Below are 27,203 nucleotides of genomic sequence, written 5' to 3'. Positions count from 1 at the left end.
ATCCAAAGTTTTCTGTTCCAACTCAAGCCGTTCAGACACTGTCCCCACTTACATTTCCACAATGGCCGGGTCCTGGGGGCCAGACCATAGCCGCCCTACACTCTGCCCGCAGTTGAGTTGCCTCTGGCAGGACTACTGCATGCTTTGTGTGCTGGTTCTGGCCGCCGATCAGGGAAACCCCACAGTCTCTCCATGGTGAATGTCGAACGCTCTGCCAAGACCATTATGCATCCCTTCAATGGCCGTGAATAGCAGCACACTACAGTACAGCAGATTTGAGAGATGTGCAATTCACCCAGTGCTAAAATGCAAGACCATGACACAGATACCGACACTGGTAAACTGAACTAATCCCTGACATGCTTTCTCTGTGTTGAGTCTTTGAGTCTTTTCTGATGGACAACAAACAAAACAAATCCAGATAAAATTTGTGCTACATTGATTGTACAGGAAATATGAACACAGTTGATAAATGAAGTTGCTTGGCACCATTAGTTAACTAAGTCTAAACAACCATTACTCTCAAAGGCCAGAGGAGATTATTCCATTCAGTCAAATATTGGTAAATAACTCGTAGTTTAATGCAACTAAGTGAACAAGGGCAGCAAACATATCACACAAGTATATACACTATACACAAGTTTTACACAGTTTGTTAAATATGGGGAATTCATGCTCTTTTCATTATTTCGCTACAGAGTTGATGTATAATACATTCCACCACACTGACAGCACATAGAATAAATAAAATCAATAACGTCTCTTGACACCTAAATGTCTTCTACAATTCTCCTTAGCTCTTATTTAGTTTTATGTCTTTCCCTAACACTTCTCTCCCACGTGACCACACTATGATCATAAGGATATGGCCAGGGTGTAAAGTCTCTGACCCTTGCCCTCTTTACTGTTGCTTGCTTGTAACGTTGGTGATTTAGGAATTGAAGCTTATCCTCCTTTTGCAAGTTGCTCTGGAGAACGGCGTCAGATAAACGCCAAAAATGTAAATGTAGGATGTAATTAGAGTTTAACTGTTATCTACATTTAGCTCAGAGGAACATCTGTCTATTGATTTTAAACCCGTGCTCTGTTCTCAGCGTTCACACAGTGCAGCTGTATATTGTTGCGGTGGATATCAAGATGAGTCACATCAGCTAGCAGGCAGCTGGCAGGCTTGCAGTATCAGCCTATCCCGTTAATCTCACGATTAGCCTTCACTGATCCCATCAGGACTGCCTAGATCTGGGGTGCAGAGCCTAAAGGTTTATCCTGCAAGTCGACCCTCCCACACTCTGACCATACCACGCACAAATGTGGCACACACACACACACACATGCACGCACGCACAAATGCTCCATACTCAGTTACACCCTAAGTCAAATACTCTGACTTCTTGTAATGCTTATCATAGAGGCAACATATCCCTAACACACAGCCCAGAGACCAGCACCCATGCTCATCATGCCTAGGCCTGTCCCCCACACACATGTCTGCAGCCCCGATGCCGCTGTGTTGGCAGAGGGTGGTAGTGCTGAACAGTGTCACAGGGGTCAGACCCAGAAGTCAAGGGGGCAAATTCTGTGCACTTCTGACACCGTGGGGGGATGGGTAGCAGCCAAGTGACATGCCGTGACAGGCTTCAGGGCTTCTTAGAGGAGGAGCGCATGAAAAGCACCCAGGCACACACTCATGCATGGCATATGCACCCACACACGCACAGACACACGTGACATGCATGCACACACCCACACGATGACACACCTGTCAAACGGTGGATCTAATGCCGAAAAAAGAAGCTCGCCATTTTCCGCCAACTACCAATTCCACATTTCCACAAATCTATCCTTGAGGTGCAGTTCCGCGAGTTAGTCATCATTTGCATACAGCATGCAAATGAGACAAGGAAAACAAATTTTTCCAGAAATGTTAACAAACTGTGTATGTGTTGGCCTGAGCTACCCACAAGCATGTGAGTGTGTGTGTGTGTGTCTGTGTGTTGTGGTCGTGTGAAGCTCCACAGAGGCAGTTAGTTTAGATAGTTTCATGGGCGCTGACTGGACACAGGAAAGAATCATCTTACTGATGGGAAAAAGGAATGCTGGAGGCAATTACCTCCCTGACTCTCTGTCCGTGGGTCAAAAGGGGACCGGCCATAAACGCCTGGACACCAACAGAGAGAGACCTCTGACCATACAGGCCTTGTTTCACTCTCCCTGCAGCCACTAACTTCAGCTGATGTTAGAGGCCCCCGGTTGTTTAAATTACAGCACAATGCGCTTCTGTGTCGAGACCGGACAACAATACACGTATTCATCCAACACTAAAATATAAGGAGAATGTAATGGCAATACTAAGGCCATTTTTAGTATAACAAGAAAGAAATGTCAGAATGACTCATCTTTAAATAAGTGTTTCTCTGTGCTGCTGTATCCCTGTTCATTTCAGTGGCATATACAGGTATAACACACCTGCTATTACCCACAGTGTCCTCAGAAGGACGATCTCAGAACAGCAATCATTCCAAGTGGTGACACTCAAGAAGCCATTTTTGCTGCTGAACATGTTTGACAAGCTCAACAAGAATATAATAAACGCTTGCCAAATAGATGCTTCCCTGTCACCGTTCAGACTCGGCCCCTAAAGATTTTAGCCTACTTGTGCCTGGATGCCAGGCGGCTGAAGACAGCTGAGGTATGATAAAGTCTAGAGCATGATGTCATTATATTGTAATCTATTCACTCACTGTAGACCTACAGTGGCAGAAAACGATTTGATCCCTAGCCCTATAAAAACATCCAAATACAACAAAGGTTTATTTCTCACGTTAGTCAGACATAAATTACATCCTAGCCATGATCTAAATTAATAGACTACCAGTAATTTTACATATATGTAGGGTTTTTCTTTCCCATTCATACAATGCAAGGAATTTTTCAGCTGTTACAGTGCAGCTTGAGGAGAGTTGAATGAAACGGTCTGGGATGTACCATTACAATTTAGGGGTGACGGGGTTTGGGCCGTCCTAAGTATCTGTAAATGGAAATTCGCCAAATGAAATATTATCTTGCAGCATCTGGTCACTCCGTTTGCTTTTATGTAAACATGCAATCTAGGTCTAGTTGGGTGTATTTTGCGTGCCAAAAATTAATTCGAGAAAGAAACCCCCCTATCGTAGCGGCCGGTTGGATCGTCCCAAGATGATGTTACAGACAGCCCTTTAAAGTCCCTTCACTTCCGAGATGAAGTGAAGTAGAGCTGCACCGCACACCGAGAAGACATGGACTGACAATCTATTGCGCTACAAAGTCCCCAGTTAAAAAAAGGCTATGTTGAAAGGATACGTGTGGATTCTGGGATGTTTCGTGGAGTCGGAATCGAGGGCCTTTCTTATTATCCAAGTCTACGGTAGGACGTGGCGTCTGCGGCTCAACTGAGGCAACTTGGGCTGATTTTGCTGCAGAAGAAACTCGCATTTTTTTAAAAAACATTTTGTTGCTCCGCGCGTCGAAACGTCAAGAAAAAAGAAGACAACCTGGACTACTCTTTTGAAACCGGAATGGTTAATCCTCCCGAAGGTTTATTCTACATCGAGATGGATCAAGCACCCCCAGGTAGGGTTAAGGCAGCCATTGTCTGATCTGCGGGGGGTCAAAAACGTTTCCTTAATGTGCTCCTTGCGTCTTCTTTTTTGTCATCCTCGTATTTAATAGCTAGAATGAAGCTGACATGTGACAAATGCTGTGCAGGTGTCTGTATAACGTTATAATAACCTGGTACTTGGCGTTGCGCTCCCCCAGTGGCATTGCCCAGGCATGCATAGCGCAATTCACTTGCCAATTACGTAATACCCTTTGGTGGACCAGGCGCAGTGGCTTGCCTCTTTCTTTTGTCCCACCACATCTGACAAACTTGGATAGCAACACACAGCGCTTTTGCACTTCCTCGTAAGCCAAGTCAAATGTGAATATGTACGTCTGCAATTCAAAAGGGTGCATTTTGAGGGGAATAGTGTTGAGGGTGCGTTAATAAACGCCGCATGAAACGAGCGCTTTGTTCTCCGCTGCAGCCGACCGTGGTTAATTTGTGTGCTCGCTTTGAAAGTAGGCTACAGGCAACCAGGCTAGACAGCTCGTCTCATGACTTACTCTGACATTTTACAATCGATTTATTATATTTTTTAATATTTTCCAGTTGACCACTGCATTATTACATTGCCTTAACAGTGTAACACTTGGACTTATAATATGTTATGCCTTATGCAAAGATCTACAGTAATCCAATAATAGATTTCAGAAGGATACCATACAGATATCACAGCAAAATTGTACGTCCCCATTAAGGATATTATAGGACTATTACAATGATTCCGTAACACTATAAGATCATTATAAACTCATGCATTGAGTGCCACAGACACACTATAAGGCCCTATGGGAATAACATAGGAATATTATAGTGATTATTCTTAAGGGTTTGGCCATCAAGGCAGGCCATTTATTTATATACTGTCTGGATTGGCCACTATATATTCTACAGTAAAACTAGGCTACAGTATGATTATTTGGATTTTTCATATAATTTGAATATCTGGCTCTTCTCTGTACTGTTCTGTGTATGTGGGTTTTGGCAGCCAGTAAGAGTTTTTTGGCAGCCGACAGGAAGGAAAGGTGTGCAGATTTCATTTTGCTGAGTTTAGGAGTCCCAGCTTTTGGTCTTGTGCTGCCACTGTGCTGTTGCACCTGCCTTTTGTTTATTTTAAGGTCAGAAAAAGAGGAGAGCGGATGGAGGGAGAAACCCACATTTTCTGCTCACTGAGGGTGCTCTTGTATTCTCCCTAACTGCCTCATGAAAGGCACTTTTGTCCTGCAGTGAAATATATCGCCCTTCACCTCCTCTTGATGCGGTTTGCCCTCCTTTTTCATTTTTTGGAAAACGCTCAGTCCTTTGGGCAGATTTAGATTTTTTTTTCTTTTAAGGTTGATGGAAAATTTATGAGGATCTTGAAGAGTGCAAGGATTATAAAGAGGGAGGGGTGGTCTAAGAGGATCAAAATACATATTTGATGTCTTTCAAACCCTTCGGCACAGTGCTTAAGGCAGTTCAAAGTTTAGAAATTGGAATTTAATCAACTTCATAAGAGTTGTAGGCTATTGAATGCCTAAAAATGGGCCAGTGAAGAATTTGGAAAAACACAAAAAACATCTTTAATATGTTGTTGACCTCTTGCAGAGAAATTATGATTTACTGCAACAGTTGCTTTTTCTTTGCTGGCCAATTTAAGATCTTGGTAATGATCGGGCCACTGATACCTGTTGGAGACATGCCTGGGCTTGTCAGGAGATCTTGACAGGCCCCATCAAGCAACGTGTGAGAGAGAGAGAGTGTGTGGGAGGGGGTGGTGTGTGTGTGTGTGTGTGTGTGCGTGTGTGTGTGTGTGTGTGTGTGTGTGTGTGTGTGTGTGTGTGTGTGTGTGTGCAGTGCCGGCGCGTGCCAATCAGGCGCCCTGGGCAAAACTATAAATGCTGCCCATCCACATGTTCTCACGTTTTATCAACTATTTCACGTAGGGTTTCCAACTCAATGTTATTTGGCGGGGGGGGTGTTCATACAAACTCAAAAACTAATAATAATATGATGCCCATTGTTATTACCACACAATGACCCACAGCATCAATCAGTTCTCTCTCTCTCTCTCTCTCTCTCTCTCAAACACACACACACACAACGTTACCATGCAAAATAGAAAAATAGGATCATCTACTATGAAAATGTGCACTTTACGTTCCTGACATGTATTTTGTTGCCAAATTGCCATATGCTGTCACCATTACGCAATGCCAAATGCCAAAAACTACGTGTCCCTCTCACCATTACGCAATGCCAAATGGCAAAAACTACGTGTCCCTCTCACCACTACGCAATGCCAAATGCGCAACGTGCATGTCCCGTTAACCATCATCACACATTGCCAATTGCTAAATACGCAACCTACAACCAAGAAAAACAACACAGTAAATATGTAAAAAGCACAGCCCGGCAAAAAGTCATGAAAATAAACTGCAAAGGCATCTTACCTTCGCCCGACGCACAACATAGGCCTACCTGACGCACACACACATCGCCCTTGATTGGTTAATACGTTACGCTACATTCAAAACAATTTAGTAAATCCTCCCCAGTTGTGTCTCATGTCACTTAACTCACGTAGTGTAATTTCTATTATTACTTTACTGAAAGAGACTTAAAGCTACTCAAAGCTACTCGTCGGGAGCAGGTCGGGAGATAGACTGGGATAGAACTCAACCTGCTGCTGTAACTCAGTCTCAGTAAAACAAGGAGTACAATGTTCCAAAAGCATAGTAGGTTTATTTCTGTTTTTTCTGTCTTTGTAGATCGCGATAAATGTATTTATGCTGTGTCACCAGTGTCACCCTAGTAACAATCAAATTAAGACAAGTGTGGACAAATTTGGCGCCCCTAGTGGCGTGGCGCCCTGGGCAATTGCCCTGTCTGCCCCGCCCACGCGCCGGCACTGTGTTTGTGTGTGTGTGTGTGTGTGGGGGGGAGAATAGAGAAAGCAAATACTGTAATCCCCCAACACACATACACACGCACAAGCCTTGTGTCTGCAAAGGTCACAATAATGATGGGGTCATGTTTGCAGAACTTCAACAGATCAATGCGTTGCAATTATCGACGGACCTCTTTCTCAGAAACTGTCATCCTGATCCTTTCCATTTCTTTTGTTCTCTCTCTATCTCTCTCTTATCACTCTCAGCTCTCCCTCCCAGGTCAACAAAGCCAGTGTCTTCCACCATGAACAACAACTGCCTTCCTCCGCCGGTGTATTCGCTGCAGGATGCTGAATGGTACTGGGGAGACATAACCAGGTAAAGTATCTTAACCTTACCGGTCCCTTTTCAAGCGTCACATCCTTCTCAAACCGCAGAAAAGGCTGCTGAGTCAGACTCGGTCGTTGTTTGTTTATCTTGTCGGTGCTCTGCGTTTGATCTGTAACTGTCATCACTTTTCCCTCAGGGATGAAGTCAACGAGAAGCTCCGCGACACACTTGACGGGTCCTTCCTGGTGCGTGACGCATCCACAAAGATGCAGGGAGACTTCACGCTGACGTTAAGGTAAGCAGAAGGAAGGGAGACCGGCCATCCCCGATACCGCACTACGACAAAGGGCAGCGCTAAAGGGGTTTACATCCTCTTTTACGCACAATGATCTCATTTTGTACCTCACTGCTTCGCCTCCTCAGGAAAGACGGCCACAACAAGCTGATCAAGATTTACCATCGCGACGGGAAGTACGGCTTCTCCGACCCCCTGACCTTTAGCTCCGTGGTGGAGCTCATTTGGCACTATCAGCACCACCCGTTGGTGGAGTACAACGCCACGCTGGACCTGATGCTGACCCATCCTGTGTCCCGCTTCCAGCAGGTTAGTAAGCACCAGTACCATTTTTCTTTGAATAAGAATGTCAGCTAAAAACCTAAAACTGCAAAAATGTTGGAGTGAAAAACTATTAATGATGGTGCCATTTTGTTAAAGTGGAGTGATGGGAATTTTAGAGATATTTGATTGAGTGATATTTTTGACATCAGGAGCAGCCGGTGAAGGAGGACAGTGTTGATGTCGCCGGAAGAAAACTCAAGGAGTACCACCGTCAGTATCAAGAGAAATCTAAGGAGTTCGACCATCTTTACGAAGCCTTCACAAAGACATCACAGGTAAAAAATAACTTTTTGAAATAAACTCTTATGGTCCGTTATTGTACATGGGAGCATGCTAAGAGAATGTGCTAAGACCAAAATATCGCAAAATATTTTCAAAAGAGCAAAATCTGCATTCAGCAATCTCCGAGTCGTCCTGATTTGATCTGTTCATTGTGACGCAGGAGATTCAGATGAAGAGGACGGCAATTGAGGCCTTCAATGAGACAATGCTGATCTTTGAGGAGCAGTGTCGTGAACAGGAGCGCTACGGAGAGGAGTTTGAGAGGAACAATCAGTCTGAGGGAGCTGAGAAGGATCTGGAGAGGTACTTGATTTCATCATGGTGCAAAAAATGTCCCCATAAGTGGATACACACACGCTGGTTTTTCATCCCAGCAGTAGTTTGATTTGGAGGCATGTAGTTAAAGCCCATGTTCTCAACTCTGCGACCTTTGCCCTCCTTGTTTAGCTTCCTGATTAATTATGAGAAGCTGAAGTGCCGTCTTGGGGAGATCTATGACAGCAAAGTCCATCTGGAGGAAGACCTGAGGACCCAGGTGGAGGACTACAGAGAGACAGACAGGAAGATCAACAGCTTGCGGCCTGACCTCATCCAGCTACGCAACATCAGAGACCAGTATCTCAAGTGAGTAGTGCCAGAATGAGATCTTATTGGAGGCGGTGCATACTAATGCTCAGGCACGGTCTGTTTTGGCATTTGTGCTAAATGATTGCAAGCTCATAAAAAGAACAAAACTTCACTGCTCTATTATTTTGTGTTAAAATTAAGCCTTTCTTTGCTCCTCTCCCTCTCCACCCCTCCCTCTGTCATTTCATCGCGCCGCAGCTGGCTGAATCACAAAGGCGTACGGCAGAAACGTATAAACGACTGGCTGGGGATACAGAACGACAGCCTTGATGAGTAAGTCGTCAAATGATTCTCTCTAGAAGTCACAATCAAGAGTGCAACGCCAAACTGGCAAATGAAACGCATAATTGGCGAAGAGCTGTTAAAATAAGGCGGTTGTTGTCTTTGCAGCACCTACGTGCTGAAGGGGGACGAGGAGAAGCTGCCACATCAAGACGAGGCGAGCTGGTTTGTCGGCGAACTGAGCCGGACGCAGGCGGAGGAGATGCTGCAGGGCAAAGCTCCCGGAACCTTCCTGATCCGCGAGAGCAGCAAGCAGGGATGCTACGCCTGCTCTGTTGTGTGAGTACTAAATTATGGAAAGCTATATCTGGAGAGCGGATCAGCTGTGTGACTAATATTACACACTGGTGCAGTTTCGTTGTGTGAGGCTCGCCGACGCGCTCGTGTTAACCGATTGCTTCTTCTTCATTCTTTTCAGCGTGAATGAAGAAGTGAAGCATTGCATGGTCTACAGCACGCCTCACGGATACGGCTTCGCTGAGCCCTACGACGTCCACTGCTCACTGAAAGACCTTGTCCTGCACTATCGCCTGAACTCCCTAGCGCAACACAACGACGCCCTGGATGTTCGGCTGGCGCACCCGGTGCACGCCGCCGCGCCAGCCACGTCCTCGCAGCACACAGAGGAACACAAACTCTTACAGACTCCAAAACACACGGCGGGGCTCCCGCCAGCCGCTCCGGAAATGTAGTCCAACGGAGAGACAAAAGGACATGTTTACTGTATCCTGCGAGAACGACTGCGTCGAGGTGCATTGTTCGCTGAGAGGAATGTGTGAAATTTGCACTAGAGTGATTCCATCGGTTTTTGTGAATGGGATTTCACAGATTGAAGTGGGACCGGAACTTGAATGTCAGCTTGAACTTTGTTTTTTGTTTTGGGTTTTTGTTTTTGTTTTTTCTCGATAAAGACTGTTTCGTCTTTTAAAAGATTTTTTGTACTTCATATATTGCCATTTGTTAAATTGACATCTTCGTGGTGGGGATGTTGACAAAAAAAATGCTCACTGACATCAGGTGCTACACCTTCTTTTGACGTCAACTTTTACAATCGGAGTTGATGTTGCTAGAGATACCATGTCCATTTCCCTGGTTAAAATTCTATTCAATTATGAAAATTTGACTAATATGTGACTTATATATTGGATTACTACTTAGTGCATTTGTGAGATAAAATGGTGCTGTAAACAGGCTGATTCTGTCATACAGGTCTGGTGGACCAAACCATTTCTGGGTAAAAGCCACATGTGAATATGTGAAAGGTTGTGGTGCATCTTGACAATTAGCCCCTTTCTTACTAGACATTCAAATACAGTGGAAAATTATGTAGCATTAACATCCTGTAGAATACCATTGTAAAAGCATACTCAATGTTATATCCATTGACCAAAGCACTTATTAGTGAGCAAAAACACATCCCTGTTTAGACCGGCAATTACATTAGGGCAAGGGGGGGCAATTCATGTACACCTGCTGATGTGCTGATCAAAACATAATCTGAAGTACTGTATGTTATATTCTGTTACTCAAAGAAGTATAAGCTTTTTGTATTCTATATATATTTTTTCTATAAACATGCCACAGAAGATGAAAGCTTGAAGAAAGTGCAATCCAACAGTATTTCTATTGTTGCAGTGTATGACGATGATGGTGGTGAAGGTGATGCTGTTATGAGAGGTTGACATTTGCCACAAAAATGCACTCTCTTTGGTGGCGTCGGTATGATGTGGCCTCTTATGTTTGTGTGAACTGACAGAGGTCCGGAAGTATCCTGCCTCCATTACTTGAACTGTGGCATTGCTCGAGCTATGAATGTTTTTCATGACATGCAGCCTACATAGCTTAAGGGGAAAGGAATCCATGTTGAACTTGGCACATTTTTCAAGTTTGAGGACAATAGATACTCTGTACAGAGAAACTGTTAAACTTGTTTTTGAGGTTGGTTCATGGAAGGTGTTTTAGCCTCTTATAAAAACTCTACTGGAGGATTGAGGAAGCTCCTCGGGTGAAGCTAAGCAATGTGAGATCCTGACCTTTTCTTGCTGAAAGACAATAAACTGATGAGGGTTTTGTCGACTTGCGTAGTCCACTGCTTTTTTTTTTACATGGTGCATTGCTGATACTGTGCAAGCTACGCAGTATGCTATCAGTTTTCTTTTTTAAATGATGTGAAAAACAATTGATGACAATGAAGATGTGTCAGTCTGCAACTATGCGATGACAACTTCAATCGTGATACTAAAATACCACAAGCGCTAAGGGCAGAAGATTCTTATTCCCATATTAACTGACTCATGTGGCTACAGGGGGCTTATATACAAGACTATTGATGAATCATATTTTACAAACTATTTTTTGTGATGCCAAGTTTTCAATGGGCAAGTTATTGTATAATTTCAATAACATGGGGGAGCACAATGACGAAATGTAAAATGTACTGTGCCTCCTACAACAGGTGAGATAACTAGTTATCCAAGATTTACCATCTGTCTGTAGTGAAGCCATTGTAGTCCGATGAGCTTATCCTTGGGCTGGTGGCGATATCGCTGGTGATGAGACAAGCTGAGCGGGTGCAGGTTGGGACACTGTGGACAGATGGAAGAGAAAGGAAGCGATAAGACAATAGCTGGATATGTGCAGCCCTTTCCCCCCTCGGTTTGGCCGCTGTGTTGAGTCACTTACGAAAATTGGGTCCATAGAGAAAAAACAAATCAAACGTCCTTGACTAAAAAAAATGGAATTATTTCGTAATGGAAAAAAAACTATTTTGGACTGTGCAGAAGCTGGTTTACAAGCAATGCAACCTGACTGTATACATTTGGCACCATCCAGCATGAGATTTTTGTCTCCTGAACTTCATCACATTATCAGAAGGATGCACAACTATTCGTGTATTTTTTCCAAACAAAGTCTGCTGAGGAATACTGAGTATACCTTGCGATGTAGGCCTGCCGACCACTGATGACGATGACCCTGCCTGACACTGCCATTGGCCCTCCGTGACCAGAACAACAGGTGGCCTCTTTCAACCATCACATAAGGTCTGTGTTAGGCAGGGATTAATGAGGTGCAGAGGGCAGGGATGTTCTGGGGGAGAGCCTCAGTTCCAGGCCACGGATTACTCCCTCTTAACTGTGTCAGCATAGAGAGTTGGTCGACAGCATGCATGTTCTGCTCGGATGCACCAGATGCGGTGGCGATAGGACAGACTGTACCAGCGCTGAGTCACCCTCAGGCTGTGTGTGTGTGTGTGTCCAAGAGAGAGAGAGCGGGTAGAGAAAGTGGGGGGTAGATAAAGACAGACAGGAAGACAGGAGGAACAGGAAATGGTGCTCAAAAAGTGCACGTCTCAAACTAGAGAGACTGAGGCTGGAAAGGTCATGTCGGGCCTTCCTTCACCACATTTCATTAAGTTTAAACATCCTCACCCACCTAGCTAAAAGCAAAAGCTCTTTGCCTCAGCCCCACCAGAGTTTGAGCCTGAGTCCTGCCTTCAGCTCCTGGCCCCTCAGTATAATCTATGTAAAAACCCAGCCCCCATACTCACACACTCACACACACACACACACACACACACACACACACACACACACACACTTCCCCTATACTCCCCTCCCTCCCTCTCTCCCTCTCCCTGTCAGCACACCTTAGTCATAGGAGAAACTCGTTTATATTCGTAGACGTTTTTCTTTATAGTGCCCTGTCCAATTTAAATAACTCTTGGCCGGGTGACTGGAGGACGAATTACCTTTGGAGTCACGCCTAAAACAGACCATCAACTGTCTCGCAGGCTTTTGGAAAAAGAGGTTTTCGCTTTCAGTTTTGTCACAGCCAATCGCGTCTCTCCTCCCCTCTGTCTCCGTCTGCTTCCACGCTTTCACGCTAGCCAGCCCACCAATGGGAGAACGGGAACGTGCTAGCCGTTAGCCAATCACCGCCCAGTTGCTATGTTGGAGGCAGAATCTATAAGCGAAGGATTTTTTTTTCTCCCTTTTTTTTTACTAGCTCACATTATAGTTGGCTTATGGGTGGAAGGCATGAGAGTCTGTTGCCTGCCAAGCAACATAATTTTGTTGTAGGCTATGGACTGAACCGTCCAAACACACTGGCTGCTTGCTTGCTATTGCTTCATGACTACTATTGTTGTCAAACACCAGAGAATTACATTACAAAGGACAAAACTGAACATTTTGTCTGTCTATCTATCTATCTATCTATCTATCTATCTATCTATCTATCTATCTACCACAATTCATTCATAAACTTCAGTTGCTAGCCTAGACTGATTTTACACACTGCATTTGCTTTGTCCAGCATAACTTGAAAACAAAATGTTGTTAATCCAGTTTTCTTAGTCCTGTTTGATGACGTTTGCAGGTTAAAAATACAGTAATTCAGTTCATGGGCTCACCCTCCACTGACTTGTTCAGGTCATGTAAAACCTGGAAATTGTGTTTCCATCCTGGAAAGATTATGGCAAACGTGTACCAAAAAGGTTTTGGAAAGGACATGAACATAATCTTTTTTTTTTTTTCCAACCAGTCATGTGTTTAATATCAAGGTCGGCTGCTGGTAGCAAAGCATTTTAAAGGATAACCCAAATAACAACATTTCGGATTACTTAAGCCCCAAGTTACAGTAGTAGCTAGCCAAAACAAGACCTGGAATGCTAAATAAAGATATTCAACAACAACAACAACAAAGAAACATTAGTGCCCAGAGACAGTCGGTGGTTAAGTCCCCTGCCTCTGGAAACATGCGTGTCCTCCTGCTGGGCCAACATCCAATCCTGGCAGAGCTTTCTCTCCTCTACCTCCCCTGCTTTACAACCGAACCATATCAATAAATAGACTGCTCACTCTCCATTCTAAAATACAGAATAAACTTACATTTATTTTGTATTTTGTAAATAGTGTGTACTTTGTAACAAGTGCTCTATAAATAAAGTTTATTACAAAGTTTATTACTATTATTTGAAGATTGACACTGACAAATACTGGTCATGGAAATTGTGCTGTATATCATGGAATAATCATGCAAAACTCATGGAATTTTATTATAACGTATAAGAACAGGTCATTGAATTGTTTTGTGTTGTTCACTGTGGGCCAGTTTAGCTTCTAGGTTGTCATGAGTCAGGCTAGGTCAGTTCAGATCAATTCAAGATTGTTTTCTTCAAAATTCGAAAAACTGTCTTCTGCCATGTTGAATCCTGAATCCAGTTTATAAATTTAGCACAAGGAGCATTCCTTAGGTGAATTGCAACTTTCTATTTTTTCCAACTTTATTCCATTTCCATTGAATTAGATAAGATAACAAGATAACAAGCTCTCTAAGGTAATCAAACTGAATGAGATATACAGTAGAAAAGCCCTGATGTTTTGTCTCCCCTCGCCCAACCTTATTGTATTCTTAATTGACTGTGGCACTAGTTCATGCAGATTCAGGGGCTGCCGTGTTTCAGAGCCTAAACTGCTCTTTTTGTAACGTGGTGACAGCGATGGAGGTCACAGGGGCTGAGACCACACCGAGATGAGAAGTGACTGACGCTGAGCCAGTTCTTATAAGGAGATAACATCTCGCTGCTTGCCGACAAACCATTCAGGAGCGATGCCAATCCAGATCCACCACCAAATCAGATTTGCAGATACCAGCTTAGGCAGGGATGGAAGATGATCCCACCTCCTTAAACAGGTAGAGCAGGACACTAAAAAAACAACTGACTGTTAAACGTCCAACAGCTTGCACGAATTCTTCCCGATTTAACCCGTGACATAATGTGTTATGATATGAAAGAAGAAGAAGAATGTTCTCTAATGGTTTCAGCGGTGTCAGTGACGGACCTCAGCCGCCCCTCGAGCTCTAAGGACAATCTCATCGCAGGAGTTCAGCTCTAAAAAAGATTAAATGGGACCACCAGGCACAAGGCCAACAAACCGATGTGGTGTGGGATTGGGCGACATCGGCTGCAGTGCAGATGGCAGCAAAAAAGCTTCAGGAGAAAAATCACAAAGCAATTAGGTTTGGAAGTATAATGCGTAGGTGGAGAGTTCAGCCAAGATCACAAAGGGTTAAAGAGTTCATGAATCCTCCCAGGTGAGGAGAGCAGCCACGTCTGCCCATGACAGATCAGAATAAACTGTTTGTGTTAGAGGAAGAAAACTGGCAACTTTGAAACAAATGTAATGTTGATGCAAAATACCCTCGCCACGCAACTATGATTTTTATAGTATTATCATGGATATAATGGAAACACCAATAAAAGTCCCCCCACAGTGAGTTCTCTACTTATTTGCGGTGCTTTTTTTGGCCTGGTTTAGGGTGAATCATATCTTAAAGGGCGAGGTAAATTCTAATTACTGCTCTCCTAACTATCCTAAGTTGTCAGTTTCATCCCATTATGCCTTTCTTTCCTGGTGGGAGCAGTGTCTATTGGAGGACAAAGGCCCAATCAGAAAGGCAGACATGGTCACACTGTGCTTTGAACAGCATGATAATCATGGTAACCACTTTCCATATAATGGCCATCGCACCAATCAGTCTTTCTCCCACTTTTTGGGAGATTCTGAGAGGGAGTCAAAGACTGTTTTCCATCATCACAAAGGAGAGCCACGATGATTAGTGAAAATCATTACGCTCATGACAAGCAATAACCTTGCCCTCTAGAAAAAAATCTTTACAAAATAACTAAGGCCACGCCAGGAAAAGCATGCCACACCATAACAGAACCATCTTCACCGAAAGACGTCTACATATTACAGTTCTACATTCAAATTCACTTCAGTACCTCACCTACTTATTAAAACCTGTTCTACAAGAGACACCTGTCTAGACAGACAGCAGCATGACGAACAAAAGACAAAGGGAAAAAAACGACTTTCATATTACAAATGAAACATACAAAGGCTCTAACAAATAGACGGATCATGCATGAAAATTCTGTAATTGAGGTTAATTTAATGTCTTTATCAGATACTGCAGGCCTGCTTTCTACTTCTAGTATTGAAGACACTATGAGTTGAAGCCAAATCAAGAATCTGAAGTTCTGACTGAAATCTCTTTATCAGTCATTTGAACCCATTTCTGTGTGATCTGACTTGATTGACCCTTTAACCTTTTGGGCTACACAAGTGTAACTCACTGGTGCATATCTTTGGTTGACTGAATGGAGGCTGTTGTCCCTCTTAAATGAAACACCAACAAGGCTCTTGATTTGATGAACAGTCCAGATCACTTCATGACTGTGAAAAATAATGTGATTAACACGTCTCCAATGTCTCAGGACTCATCTGCTTGTGTGGAAAGTGTCAATACATTTGTCTCCTTGAAATATTTTCTTCTTTTTTTTATTTATTTTTTTAGCTTTTCTGACAAATATGTTGCTAAGTTCTGGGTGACCACTTAAAGTTAATGCCCAACATTTAAATTGGATCAATTAAACAGGATAGTAATGCAACTCCAAACACTGATGAATAGGTTTATGTGAACAAATCAAGAGATCTAAAGGTGAATATCAATTCATGTCAACATTCAAATGTCACGTGTGTCTATTTGCTGAAAAGAACCAACTGCCAAAAATGGAAAAGTCAAGATAATTATTAATATTAATAATTATTAATGTATTATTACTAGATTTTCAGTTTCATAATTGATGAGAATTTAAAAAACAGTATTTATTTATTCATTGGTTCATTTGTCAGAGAAGTTCCCGGCTGGATGTCTTCATGTCAGCACAGATTCTTTGGTTCTTTGGTTTCCAGCTCTGGGACGGAGCTTCTCATGTTCACAAACCCCACTGCCGTCTCTGAGGGCAGACAAATAGCATAGATGATTTCCCATTTTAAGTCTAGATTTTCTAATGAAAGATTGAATTCCCCTCAAGATAGTTGGCCGTGAAAGAGAAAATGTCACATTAAAATGACAAAGGGAGCTGTTGGTTGTATGATGGTCAAAGCTCGCTGAGTTCAGTCTTAGAAGAGAGCCTCGAGTTTAGCTTTATATGGGCTTACTCAGATTCCATTTAAACTGTATCCAATAAGCTAATTGTTCAGCTCAGATAATGGCCATGCTGGACGCCCTCTCAGGAGACAGGACACACTGACAATTCACAAAGATCCAGGCCAAGTGGAGGGCAACCCAATTAAGACCCTATGTGATGTAGGCTTGGTCAAGTCTGTAATGCAGAGGATACAACAGACCCACTGGAGGATACACATTACATACATATTACATTCCAGGGCCTCGCATTATTACAGAACCGTGATGATTTGCTGAAGGTTTCTTTGGCTTGTGAAGGACTTCTAATTTTTTGCACCTGGTTCAAAGGCAATACTGCCATCTGGCGTTGCATCATATAATAGACGTGGCGTGCATTCCTGTGAACAGCAAAAAACAGGCTACTCTCCGAATTTAAACGGAATTATAAAAACTGATGAAGCAGAATAAAAACAAGAAATAACTGATAATTTAATGTAATTAAAACTTTCGTTTCAACCAAGCCCAGAGTCAACCAAGCCCAGGCGACAAAAAAAAAAACCCTGCCAGGATTTGGGGATTGTTTAGTTATGCCTGGTATTAGGATTCATCGCCAGACATTGCAGTCGATTCAGCAAATCGATTGACAGACAGTCTGCAGAGCGCAGACGGAAGTTGCCTGCATCCTCATCAGTAAACTTATGGGTAAGAAATAAAAAAAACAACAACACAAATTTGCCAAGCATTTTTACGGAGGTCCGCCATTCACATCGAGTTGAGAGTCTGAGCAGGGATTTGTCCAGCGGTTAAATCGGTTGCTCCGTTTTAAAGAGCAAGATGTTTGAATGTCAGAGCATCCTAGCTAGCTTGCCTGGCTAACAGCGGCAGGTGTGTTTTGTTTACATAGCTACGGAGAGATGGACAGCTACCACCTTTCACGTATCCAGTGTTTTATGCCATGAGACAGTAATGCATGTACGCTTTTACAACCTTAACGCTGTCTCTTCGTATTAACACAATGCAGTATGGTAGACTCAGACTGTGCAGTTATTCGTCGGTTAACTTGAACGGTTAAAGCTTTAACGTAGGTTTTATGTACAGTTTCTATGTAGCTACACTACAGCCAAGTGAACCACTACTGCTGCTGTAGTACTGCCAGTATGCCACTGACTCTTGCTTTGTCTGTGTTGTTGTTCTTGCCTCAGGGCCAGGTCATGTGTCTCCCAAGACTGTCTTGTGCTATGAAGCTGTAGAGGGGAGGGGCCGGGTGTGAGACTGAGCCATGTCCTCCCTGGGTGCTCCGCCCGCCTCCACCTCTGTCTCAGCATCCGGCGGCTGCGGTGATGCCACAGCTGCCATGGTGCCCCAGTCCTCTGACCAGGCTCTGCTGGCCTCAGACCGCTACGCCAGACTCATCCTGGCCCAGATGAACAAGATGCGGCTCCGCACTGACTTCTGCGACGTGGGGCTGAGGGTCGGCGGCCGTGTCTTCAGGGTCCACAGGCTGGTGCTCGCCGCCAGCAGCCCCTACTTCTCTGCGTTGTTCTCCGGGGGGATGAGGGAGGTGGATAAGGAGGAGGTGCAGATCCTAGGAGTGGAGGGTGAAGTCTTTGCGGTTCTGCTGGACTTCATATACACAGGTTCTCACTTCTCCTGATATGCCTACCACACCGTCGGTCATGTGCTTACAAATCTGTTCATTCATTCATTCATTCATTCATTCATTCATGTATGTAACAACAGGAAAAAAAATCTAACAGCCAGTATTTACTACACATCTATGACAGGCTTAATATCATTACTATCAACACACTGTATGTCAAGCTAATATGCATGTACCTCTTCCCATCAGGTATGATCAATGTGACAGTGGAGAATGTTCAGGAGCTGATGGTGGCGGCAGACATGCTGCAGCTGAGCGAGGTGGTGTCTATCTGTGGAGACTTCCTCAAGGGTCACATGGACCCTTCCAACTGTGTGGGCATCTTCCAGTTCCTGGAGCAGATCGCTTGCATGGACATGCTGGAGTTCACAGAGAACTACATCCATGTTCATTTCCTGGAGGTACTAAAGCATAAAAGGAACTGTTTGTCATTTTATTGCTCTGCCAAGACTCTCTTTTTGCTGTTAAACTCTCTTTTCTGTTTCTCTGGTTGATGGGAGCGAGACGTAAGATCAGTTTCATCACCCAATTTAAAGTTGGTTGATTGCAAGAGTACACACCAAGGAATGACACAGTCAACGTATTATCAAAGCCTTATTTATACCACTTATGTTGTGAAAAGGGAGGCAACACATTCTTTTCAAGTTAAATGCTTACATAAAGCCTCCATCAACTGCCCCCCTTTAGGTGTGCCTTACCGATGAGTTCTGGGGCCTGTCGAAGGATCAGCTGGTGAAGTTGCTGCGAAGTGAGGAGCTGAGAATCGAGGACGAGTACCAGGTATTCACCGCAGCCATGGACTGGGTTCTCCAAGATGTGGCAAAGAGGAAGAAACATGTGGTGGAGGTGCTGGATCCAGTCCGCTTCCCTCTGCTTTCCCCACAGAGGCTGTTCAAGTACATAGAGGGTGAGGAGAATATGAAAGCTTGCAATTTTACAGGATTGTACAGCCACTGATTTGTACTTAAAATATGGTTTTAAAACCAATTACTGTGACACGTTGCAAACCAATTCTTCAATACCGATAGCTTATCATTTTTGCCATTTTGTCTCACAATAAAGGCATTGCTGACTTCAGCCTGCGGGTGGCACTGCAGACGCTGCTGAAGGAATACACAGAAGTCACCAAGTCTCCCAAGGAAAATAAGATGTACAGTCTATTACAGCCAGCCAAGATGAGGCCCAGAAGGAAAGCCAGGAAATACCTCTATGCCATAGGTTCTGTGGTGTAAACCTCTTGTTTCAACATCTATATGTGACCGTGATGACCTGTAACATGTTGAAATGAAGAGAGAACTTACAGAACTTACGTTAGAGATGTATTCACTAACATTAGAACATCAACGTGTGTGTGTTTGTGCGTGTGTGTGTGTACAATATCTCCATCCAGCGGAACAACACACTGCGTGAAATCATATATTGTCTCTCCTCTGTGTGTTTCCTTCTGGCAGGAGGCTACACTCGGCTGCAGGGCGGCCGCTGGAGCGACAGCCGGGCGCTGAGCTGCGTGGAGCGCTTCGACTCCTTCAACCAGTACTGGACCACCGTGTGCTCCCTGCACCAGGCCCGCAGCGGGCTGGGGGTCGCCGTGCTGGAGGGCATGATCTATGTGGTGGGAGGTGAGAGAGATGAGGTCATTGTTTCACTTCATGTAAAAAAAAAACAAAAAAAAAAACAGTATTTACAAGTGTGTCCCTGAATGATGTCTTCCACCAGGGGAGAAGGACTCGATGATTTTTGACTGCACAGAGAGGTACGACCCGGTGACGAAGCAGTGGGCGGCTGTGGCCTCGCTGAATTTCCCACGCTGCGGGGTCGGCGTCTGCCCCTGCCACGGAGCTCTGTATGCACTCGGTAAGCGCTGCAGTACTACTAACGCACTGTTTGTCCACAATACACACACGCTGCTAGTTTAGTTTTTTGCACAGTGATAGAACATAGAAGCAAAGTAAAAAAAAAAAAAACAGTGATACAATGTGATCACAGAAAACACTGAAAGAAGAGATACAAATTACTAATTTGTGCACGCCAAGGTTAATTGTAAACTAAATCTAAAACCAAGATGAAAACTAGGTGTTAAAAGACATTGTTGTAAACTGAAATAAAAGTAAAAACTACATTTTGTGAGAAAGCTAGAACTGAACTAAAACTATCCTATCTACTTAATAATAACTAACATAACATAAAAATATATGTGAAATGTTTTCATAGTTTTCATCTTTTTTTTATGTGCAGGCTAAAGAAGAGAATGAAGTGGATTAATTGAGGATGTATTGAAAAATTCATATAATTACATTCAATTACACACGAATTTAGGATTTATTGTGTGTATTACACAATATGCAAACATGCAAAATCCCTGTTCTGAACTTCTATCATTATACCTTTAAAAAATACTGCCTCTACCAAAATTACTAAATCTAGAAGTGAAACTAAATAAAAACGAAATAAAAATGAAACTAAAACTAAACATTTGCCAAAATGTGAAAGTTATATAAAAATAAATGGAATTAAGGAAGACACAAAAAAACAACAACAACAATAAAATCAAGATGACACAACTGGGTTGGTTAACAGAATCTTACTGACCACAGTGCACAACAGTGTGGAAAACAGAAGAAGAAACAAGAGCAAAAAGATCCAAATAAACAATGCTCATCAAATAATAATCACTCAACCAAAGCAATGAAGTGGCTCATTTATAGCCTGTATGTTGGGAAATGTTGGACAGAAGTGACACCTGATCATTGAACTCCTGCAGGTGGTTGGATCGGGTCAGAGATTGGGAAGACGATGGAGCGCTACGACCCAGAGGAGAACAAGTGGGAGGTCATCGGCAGCATGGCAGTTCCCCGCTACTACTTCGGCTGCTGTGAGCTACAAGGTGTGTTCCTCCTCCTTAAATCTGTATAGTCCAGTACAACCTGTGAGAGGTTTCTCTCAAGTATTACATCAACTTTCCCACATGACAGAGAAGATTATGGTGGAGGAAGAAAGAATAGAAGTAAATGCAATAAAAAAAAAAAAAAATTGCAAATGCCGCTGAAATCCCCATCTTGTTTCTGTTTCATTTGTTAGTTTTAATTGCTTGAGACTGGACTTGATGCAAGAAGAGAATACTTGAGACTTGACTTGGGTTCTGGTGACTTGGCACTTGACTTTGACTTGAAAAGGTTTCTAAAGATCTGACAAAAGAGATTTGTTCCACCAGACAACTGAATTTAAATTCTGTTTTCTGAATTTGTATGGAATGATTGAATTTATTGAAGTTGAAACTGATTATAGAAATCAAACTCATGATGCTCTTACCAAGTTTTTATCCTATTAAAACCATATTGCATTGAAAAGTCCTAGATATTTAGTTTTCTTTAAGATATTCAATTGATACTGGACTCTTGATTTGTTCTGACTTGACTTGCTGTTCTATATTTAGACTTGAGACTTGACTTGGGACTTGTGCCTCAAGACTTGAGACTGACTGACTTGAGCGAAATTGACTCGGTCACACCTCTGCTGAACACCGTTTTCTCCTTCAAGGGTTCATCTACGTAATCGGGGGGATCAGTGACGAGGGAGTGGAGCTGCGCTCGGCCGAGGTGTACGACCCCATCTCCCGCCGCTGGAGCGCGCTGCCCGTCATGGTGACGCGTCGCGCCTACGTGGGCGTCGCCTGCCTCAATAACTGCATCTACGCCGTGGGCGGCTGGAACGAGGCACTGGGCTCACTTGAGACGGTGGAGAAGTACTGTCCCGAGGAGGTGAGGTGGGAGAGAGAGAGGGGACTGTCTGTGTCTGTTTGAAAAGGAGGAGGCTTTGTAAGGACACATCAAAATAGTGTTTAGCCCACGTCCAACGACTGAGTCACAGAGTCGACTCATGAAGTGCTGTTTCATCAAGAGGCAAATTCAGGTCAGGCAATCGGGGGACACTTCCGCTACCTGGGTGCTATCAGACTTCATCACAGTTTACAGCAGTAAAAAGGGATTTAAAAGTTCTGGTATTCAGAAAATTTACATTCCATTATGAATCTTCACTCCTTAGCTGCAAATTTTCACACAGCTCCCACAATCTTTGTTGCGATTCGGAAAGATGAAAATACATTTCCAATACCATGACTTTTCCAGGTTATCCAGGAGTGTGTGAGCCCTGGATCTACATGTCATCACTACGAATGTGCTGCGGGGACTGTCCCTAATATTCTCCCCAACGTTGCGCTTGTGTTTCCTCAGGAGAAGTGGGTGGAGGTGGCCCCGATGTCCACTGCGCGGGCGGGGGTGTCGGTGTCGGCGGTGAACGGGCTGCTGTACGCCGTCGGGGGCCGGGCCTCCAGCAGAGACTTCTCGGCGCCGGTGACGGTGGACTCCGTGGAGATCTACGACCCGCACCTGGACACCTGGACTGAGATCGGCAACATGATCACCAGCCGCTGCGACGGCGGGCTGGCCGTGCTCTGACAGCCGGGAGCGTTCACATACTAACTGTCAACATCTATATCAACGCTAGAGTCCTTTCTCTAAGGTTTTAACTGCACGGATGGAAGGATTTCACCAGCAATCTGTTTCACATTTTTTTTAGGTTGACACAGTAGTCCGCTACCACCCATATCACCCCATGTCCGTATCGTATCCTTAATGAGCTACTGAAAAGATTTGTGTTTTAAATTTAAAACGGCACCTGGAGGAACACAGTTTCTCTGTCTCAAATAGTCTTTCACATTCTCATAAATGTTATTATTTATACTTGGATTAGACGGGTTCTGTCTGGGGTTTTTTTGTTCGTCCGTACCATTTTACCTCCATCTCACTTAAGTTGAACACTTTGACATTAAACCGACAACAATTCTGTAACTGGAAAGCTGCCAAAACTGGGTGCAAACTGCCTCCACTCACACTGTTACAGGACCCACCCGTCTATACTGTGTTTATTACCAATTCACTAAATTACTGTACGAGAATATCAGAAAGGCCAAATGCTTTTTCTGTCTGTTGCTCTCTTGTGTATTTGAAAACAAAGGCGTCGATGTGGTGAAGATTGTTTTGCACAGCGGAGGAGTGCTATCTTTGACGGACCAGAGGGTGTTTCATCTTTAGTGCCAGAATCCTCCGGGGACTTGGACTTCTGAAAGCATGTCGTCACTTCACTCTGAAGAATATGCCAGAATGTACATGACGAATAGATTCAATTCTTGGCTAAGATGTGAATGCGCTGAGATTGATTTGTTTTGTTTGTTTTTTACCAAAAAGAAAGAAGTGTTTGATGTGCTTGGATTGATACTTGGAGTAACAAACCACTTTGAGCCTATTTGATAAATGAAGCTTAATGCTACTTGGGTTTTATGACAAGCTTCTCGGTAACATGATTTCTGTATGTCTCATCAAGTGAAGAAGCACACCACTAATGTAACACGAGTACAGCTGTCACTCAGTTTTCATTCAATCTCACTGGCTGATATTATATGTATTGTACATACACAGGCTACTATAAATATCAGTGCCTTTTAGTCAGTATTTTACACTTACATTCAAGCAAGGGAGGGGTGTTTTATCATTTCACTCACCAGTGGCACTTGAAATAACTAGAAAGTGCATTTACGTTTCAACCCTCTAATGTTGAGATAAGCAGCACAATGCACATGTATAGGAAAGCGTTTATTGTTTTGCAAAAAAAACAACATCCTTTGATTGATTTCCTTGGATTCTGCAACTCATCAACTTAGCAAGCTGAGTGGTGGTGTTGCTGTAGCATTAGCTCCCATCATATGTATCCCCTTTGCACAGTGTAATAACATTAACAGTACACAATGGTAATAACATTATCTTTCATTAGTTGTTTTTTTTCCCCTGAAAAGACCTAATAAAAGATTTTTTTGTGCATGCTGGGTTCGGAGTGAGTCTACATTCCCTCTTTCTTCATTAAAGGTGATGAAATTGTAACTTCAAATTGTGACATTTCACAGATGTAAATCAGGCAATGTGACAATGATTTGTACATGTACACAAGGTAAATTGTGTTTGAACTTTTTGTACAGGAACCATAAACAGAGTAGCACACATCCAGCACTCTGCAGTTATAAAGACGGAAGAGTGCACTGTTTAAAATGTGTATATAGTGTGTATATACAGTAGTTTATATAAGTCTCCTCTTTACCCCGCTCTAGTGGAGTGTGAGTCAAGCTGTGAATGACACACTACATTTTCATGAGAGGAGTTAGCTGATGCTCTAATGACTTGTGGAGGTTTGACTCACTATAGGCGTTTTTTTCATCATGTAATTCCACGTGTGATCCTGTTCAAAAGGCAAAGGCAGTGTGAATCCTTTCCCACACTATCTCCAAACTAAGGAGTTTCACCATCTGTTGTGACTAATCAGAGAATCACGACTAAATTCTTTGCCAAAAACAGCAGCTACTTCCTCTCCTGTGTAAATATTACACTTTTGTATTCCTGACCTATTGAATTTTGCTAAATCTTCTCCACATACGTGACAAACACATTTCGAATTCACTGCATGAGTTTGCGTGGCAGGGGAAGAAAGGTTGAAAGATTTTCTTCACATTTTACAAATGAGCAAAAAAAAGCAAGGCTCGGTCTTTGTGGTTTTATATTTGACATCTCAGTGGATTTCTGTCTCTTCTTATTACAAAGGGATGCGTATTCTTCAAACCTGACTGTGTCTGTTGTCATCCACTCTCTAATTCCCATCATAATGTCCTCATTCTCAGATACAGCCCTTTCATTATGCTCTGTATTCATCTGCTTGGCTGAGGTTTAGTAAAGCATCAAGGCTGGTGTTTGGTCTTGATCTTGCTCACTTCCCACACAGGACAGAATGTGAGATTAATGTCGTCCGGCTCTTGAAAGTGTCCTGCTCTGTGACTGAGGAACAAGCCCACTAAAGCTAGACGCATATGGATTAACACAGGAGTTTTACATCTAATGCCAGTCTAATACAACTCTTGTTTGATGATGGCTGTCAGGATTTCAGTGAATAATTGGATTTCAGAAAATGCTTAATGTTTGTTTCGGGTAAGAAAAAAACAAAACGTTTTTCTGTAAATGTCCCTCATCCCGCCATAACAAAACATTTTGACCTTGAAGATGTGCTGGGTCATGATCTTATGATTCATCTGTCTTTAAACAACTGTTAAAATATTTGTTCAGGTCTTTGCCCCTCACCACTATCTCAGACTGTAGTCACTAGAAGGGCAGGGAGAGGCAGATTGGTGAAGATGTTTGGGAATATTTCACATAAACAAAGACTGTAGCCTACACACTCCTATGGAACGAGGCCCAAGCATCTTTCCTTGACTGTTTTGCGGCAAATTAGATTCTATGTCCCCGTATTACTATTTCATAAACAACAATATTACTGCTGCAAGAACAAACCAGACCAACCCCACATCTTCACTTTTTTAATACACTATTTTAATTACAATAAAATACCAACAACCAACAACTTCAGTCAGTTCTGAAGCTCCTTAATCTTTTTCTCAGTGCAGAATTTCTTAAGTGTCAGTGTGGCTACCAGTGAGAAGGTGGCGACCAGAGTGAGGACAGTCCGCATGGCTTTGAACCAGGCGGGGTATCCTGGCAGCAGGGTCAGGTCATAGTGCAGAGACAGACCCAGTCCCATGATGACTACCAGGGCTCCCTCTGCTACATTGTCCCTGCAGAGCAGTGCCAGCCAGGCCAGGAGCGAGGGCACCACACTGTTGCCCAGGTTCATCCAGTCGGGCCGAGCGGGGCTGCCCTCTGGGATGGCAAACCCCCAGCGGGCCCCACCGAGGAAGGAGACGATAGAAGCCCCGTACACCACTTGCGCGTAGGCCACCTCAGGGTAGAAGGACTGTGTCGCTGCCATGAGGAGAGGGGCGGACAGGAACGGGACGAGGCCAGAGAAACCGAGGTACAGAGCGGGTTTGGGAGCCCGGACGAGGGCCCCCATACTGAAGCCCCCCTTGGTGTGTCTTGGGTCCCCTCCTTTAGAGGTGCCGGCTGCGTCCCCATGGCAGAGACGGGAGGAGGGCCAGCTCATGGGCCTGAGGCTCAGCAGCCTGGTGGTGGACGCTGGTCTGGACAGCAGTGACCATGAGGAGGCTTGAGTGTTAAAATGCTGCTGACCTTTCATTGAGCAGTCTGGTGCTCTGATGATCTGCTGAAGACATCTCCATGCTGGACCCTGACAACATGATAATTGAATTGCAGATAAATTAGGATTGCTTCACATTCTTATGGTGTCAGCACATTTCACTGTATTGAAGTTAGTGAGGAATGTGCTATTCCTTCTTACCCCAGGAGTTATGTGTCTTCTCCATGCAAATCCAATCATTTTCAACCTGTAAAAGCAACACATTCATTAGTATTAGGACAATCTCCATGTTGCATGCTGTATTAAGAAGCGTCAGTCACTACACTAGCGTCAGTGCTAATTTACTTCATATGCGTAACAGCCTGGCTGACAACTAATTTGGAGTTGTCTTACTATATGTGATGAAACCGGCTGAAACTAACGCAAGCTAACCTAGCTAAGTGAAGCTCGCAACTACTGACGATTGACATCAGTTAGCTACTAGCTCAAGCTGACGTAATACATAAGAATCACAGAAGTTGCAGTTACCCTTGAACATTAAACATGTGTGTCAATGCCTCAACAGAGTCAATAACATCTAAAGTTGCGACGTTAACGTTAACTACATTAGAGGTCGTTTGCTGACTCAAATTCCATCGGTACTCGATTTAATTGTCTCTTTCTGATTCGCAAGCGAAATCGGTTCTGTTATCGACTGGTTTGTCTGGCGGTGGCGGGGAGGCACTAAGTTGTATTCAAGATCGCAAACTCTAAACATACGTAATACGACAATAATGTTTTAAAATATCGCGAAATGTAGTTTAAAATGTTCTTGCTGAAACTCCATGT

The 27,203-nt window shown here is 43.5% G+C and overlaps 3 protein-coding genes across 4 annotated transcripts; 2 read left to right on the top strand and 1 right to left on the bottom strand.

Moving 5' to 3' along the window:
- The first annotated feature begins 3,246 nt into the window (after positions 1-3,246).
- LOC139926075 (phosphatidylinositol 3-kinase regulatory subunit gamma-like) lies at positions 3,247-10,726 on the top strand. The gene is made up of 10 exons (XM_071917649.2): positions 3,247-3,609; positions 6,777-6,888; positions 7,037-7,135; positions 7,264-7,444; positions 7,609-7,734; positions 7,902-8,044; positions 8,189-8,365; positions 8,567-8,641; positions 8,759-8,929; positions 9,069-10,726. Exons 1-10 carry the CDS (start codon positions 3,555-3,557, stop codon positions 9,340-9,342), a joined length of 1,413 nt encoding a protein of 470 aa, XP_071773750.2. The 5' UTR covers positions 3,247-3,554; the 3' UTR covers positions 9,343-10,726.
- Positions 10,727-17,269: 6,543 nt separating this feature from the next.
- Positions 17,270-24,668, top strand: ipp (intracisternal A particle-promoted polypeptide). Its single transcript, XM_071917694.2, has 10 exons — positions 17,270-17,329; positions 17,830-18,264; positions 18,477-18,688; positions 18,975-19,194; positions 19,350-19,505; positions 19,739-19,906; positions 20,004-20,141; positions 21,049-21,171; positions 21,825-22,045; positions 22,517-24,668. The coding sequence occupies exons 2-10, from the start codon at positions 17,907-17,909 to the stop codon at positions 22,739-22,741; spliced, it is 1,821 nt and encodes a 606-aa protein (XP_071773795.1). The 5' UTR covers positions 17,270-17,329; positions 17,830-17,906; the 3' UTR covers positions 22,742-24,668.
- Positions 24,669-25,681: 1,013 nt separating this feature from the next.
- LOC139926128 (transmembrane protein 69-like) lies at positions 25,682-27,057 on the bottom strand. 2 transcript variants are annotated; one of them, XM_071917724.2, is made up of 3 exons: positions 26,769-27,057; positions 26,577-26,622; positions 25,682-26,465 (listed from the first exon to the last, which is right to left on the bottom strand). In XM_071917724.2, exons 2-3 carry the CDS (start codon positions 26,613-26,615, stop codon positions 25,749-25,751), a joined length of 756 nt encoding a protein of 251 aa, XP_071773825.1. In that variant the 5' UTR covers positions 26,616-26,622; positions 26,769-27,057; the 3' UTR covers positions 25,682-25,748. The 2 variants fall into 2 exon arrangements, with proteins under 2 accessions (XP_071773825.1, XP_071773824.1); XM_071917723.2 differs by having other exon boundaries at positions 26,904-27,057.
- Between the last annotated feature and the right edge of the window lie 146 nt (positions 27,058-27,203).

This window comes from Centroberyx gerrardi, chromosome 13, assembly GCF_048128805.1.
Source record: "Centroberyx gerrardi isolate f3 chromosome 13, fCenGer3.hap1.cur.20231027, whole genome shotgun sequence".
Taxonomy (NCBI): Eukaryota; Metazoa; Chordata; class Actinopteri; order Beryciformes; family Berycidae; genus Centroberyx; species Centroberyx gerrardi.
Note: the sequence above shows the minus strand (reverse complement) of the source record. Positions and strands in the feature narration are given on the sequence as shown.

What these genes read in the sequence shown, in the direction of transcription:
- LOC139926075 (XM_071917649.2), top strand. Translation starts at nt 3,555, where the DNA reads ATGGTTAATCCTCCCGAAGGTTTATTCTACATCGAGATGGATCAAGCA. An exon ending in GATGGATCAAGCACCCCCAG is followed by an intron (nt 3,610 to 6,776) that starts GTAGGGTTAAGG and finishes TATCACTCTCAG; the next exon opens with CTCTCCCTCCCAGGTCAACA. An exon ending in TGCTACGCCTGCTCTGTTGT is followed by an intron (nt 8,930 to 9,068) that starts GTGAGTACTAAA and finishes CATTCTTTTCAG; the next exon opens with CGTGAATGAAGAAGTGAAGC.
- ipp (XM_071917694.2), top strand. Translation starts at nt 17,907, where the DNA reads ATGTCCTCCCTGGGTGCTCCGCCCGCCTCCACCTCTGTCTCAGCATCC. An exon ending in CATGATCTATGTGGTGGGAG is followed by an intron (nt 19,907 to 20,003) that starts GTGAGAGAGATG and finishes GTCTTCCACCAG; the next exon opens with GGGAGAAGGACTCGATGATT. An exon ending in CGGAGCTCTGTATGCACTCG is followed by an intron (nt 20,142 to 21,048) that starts GTAAGCGCTGCA and finishes GAACTCCTGCAG; the next exon opens with GTGGTTGGATCGGGTCAGAG.
- LOC139926128 (XM_071917723.2), bottom strand. An exon ending in GAAGACACATAACTCCTGGG is followed by an intron (nt 26,466 to 26,576) that starts GTAAGAAGGAAT and finishes TCATGTTGTCAG; the next exon opens with GGTCCAGCATGGAGATGTCT.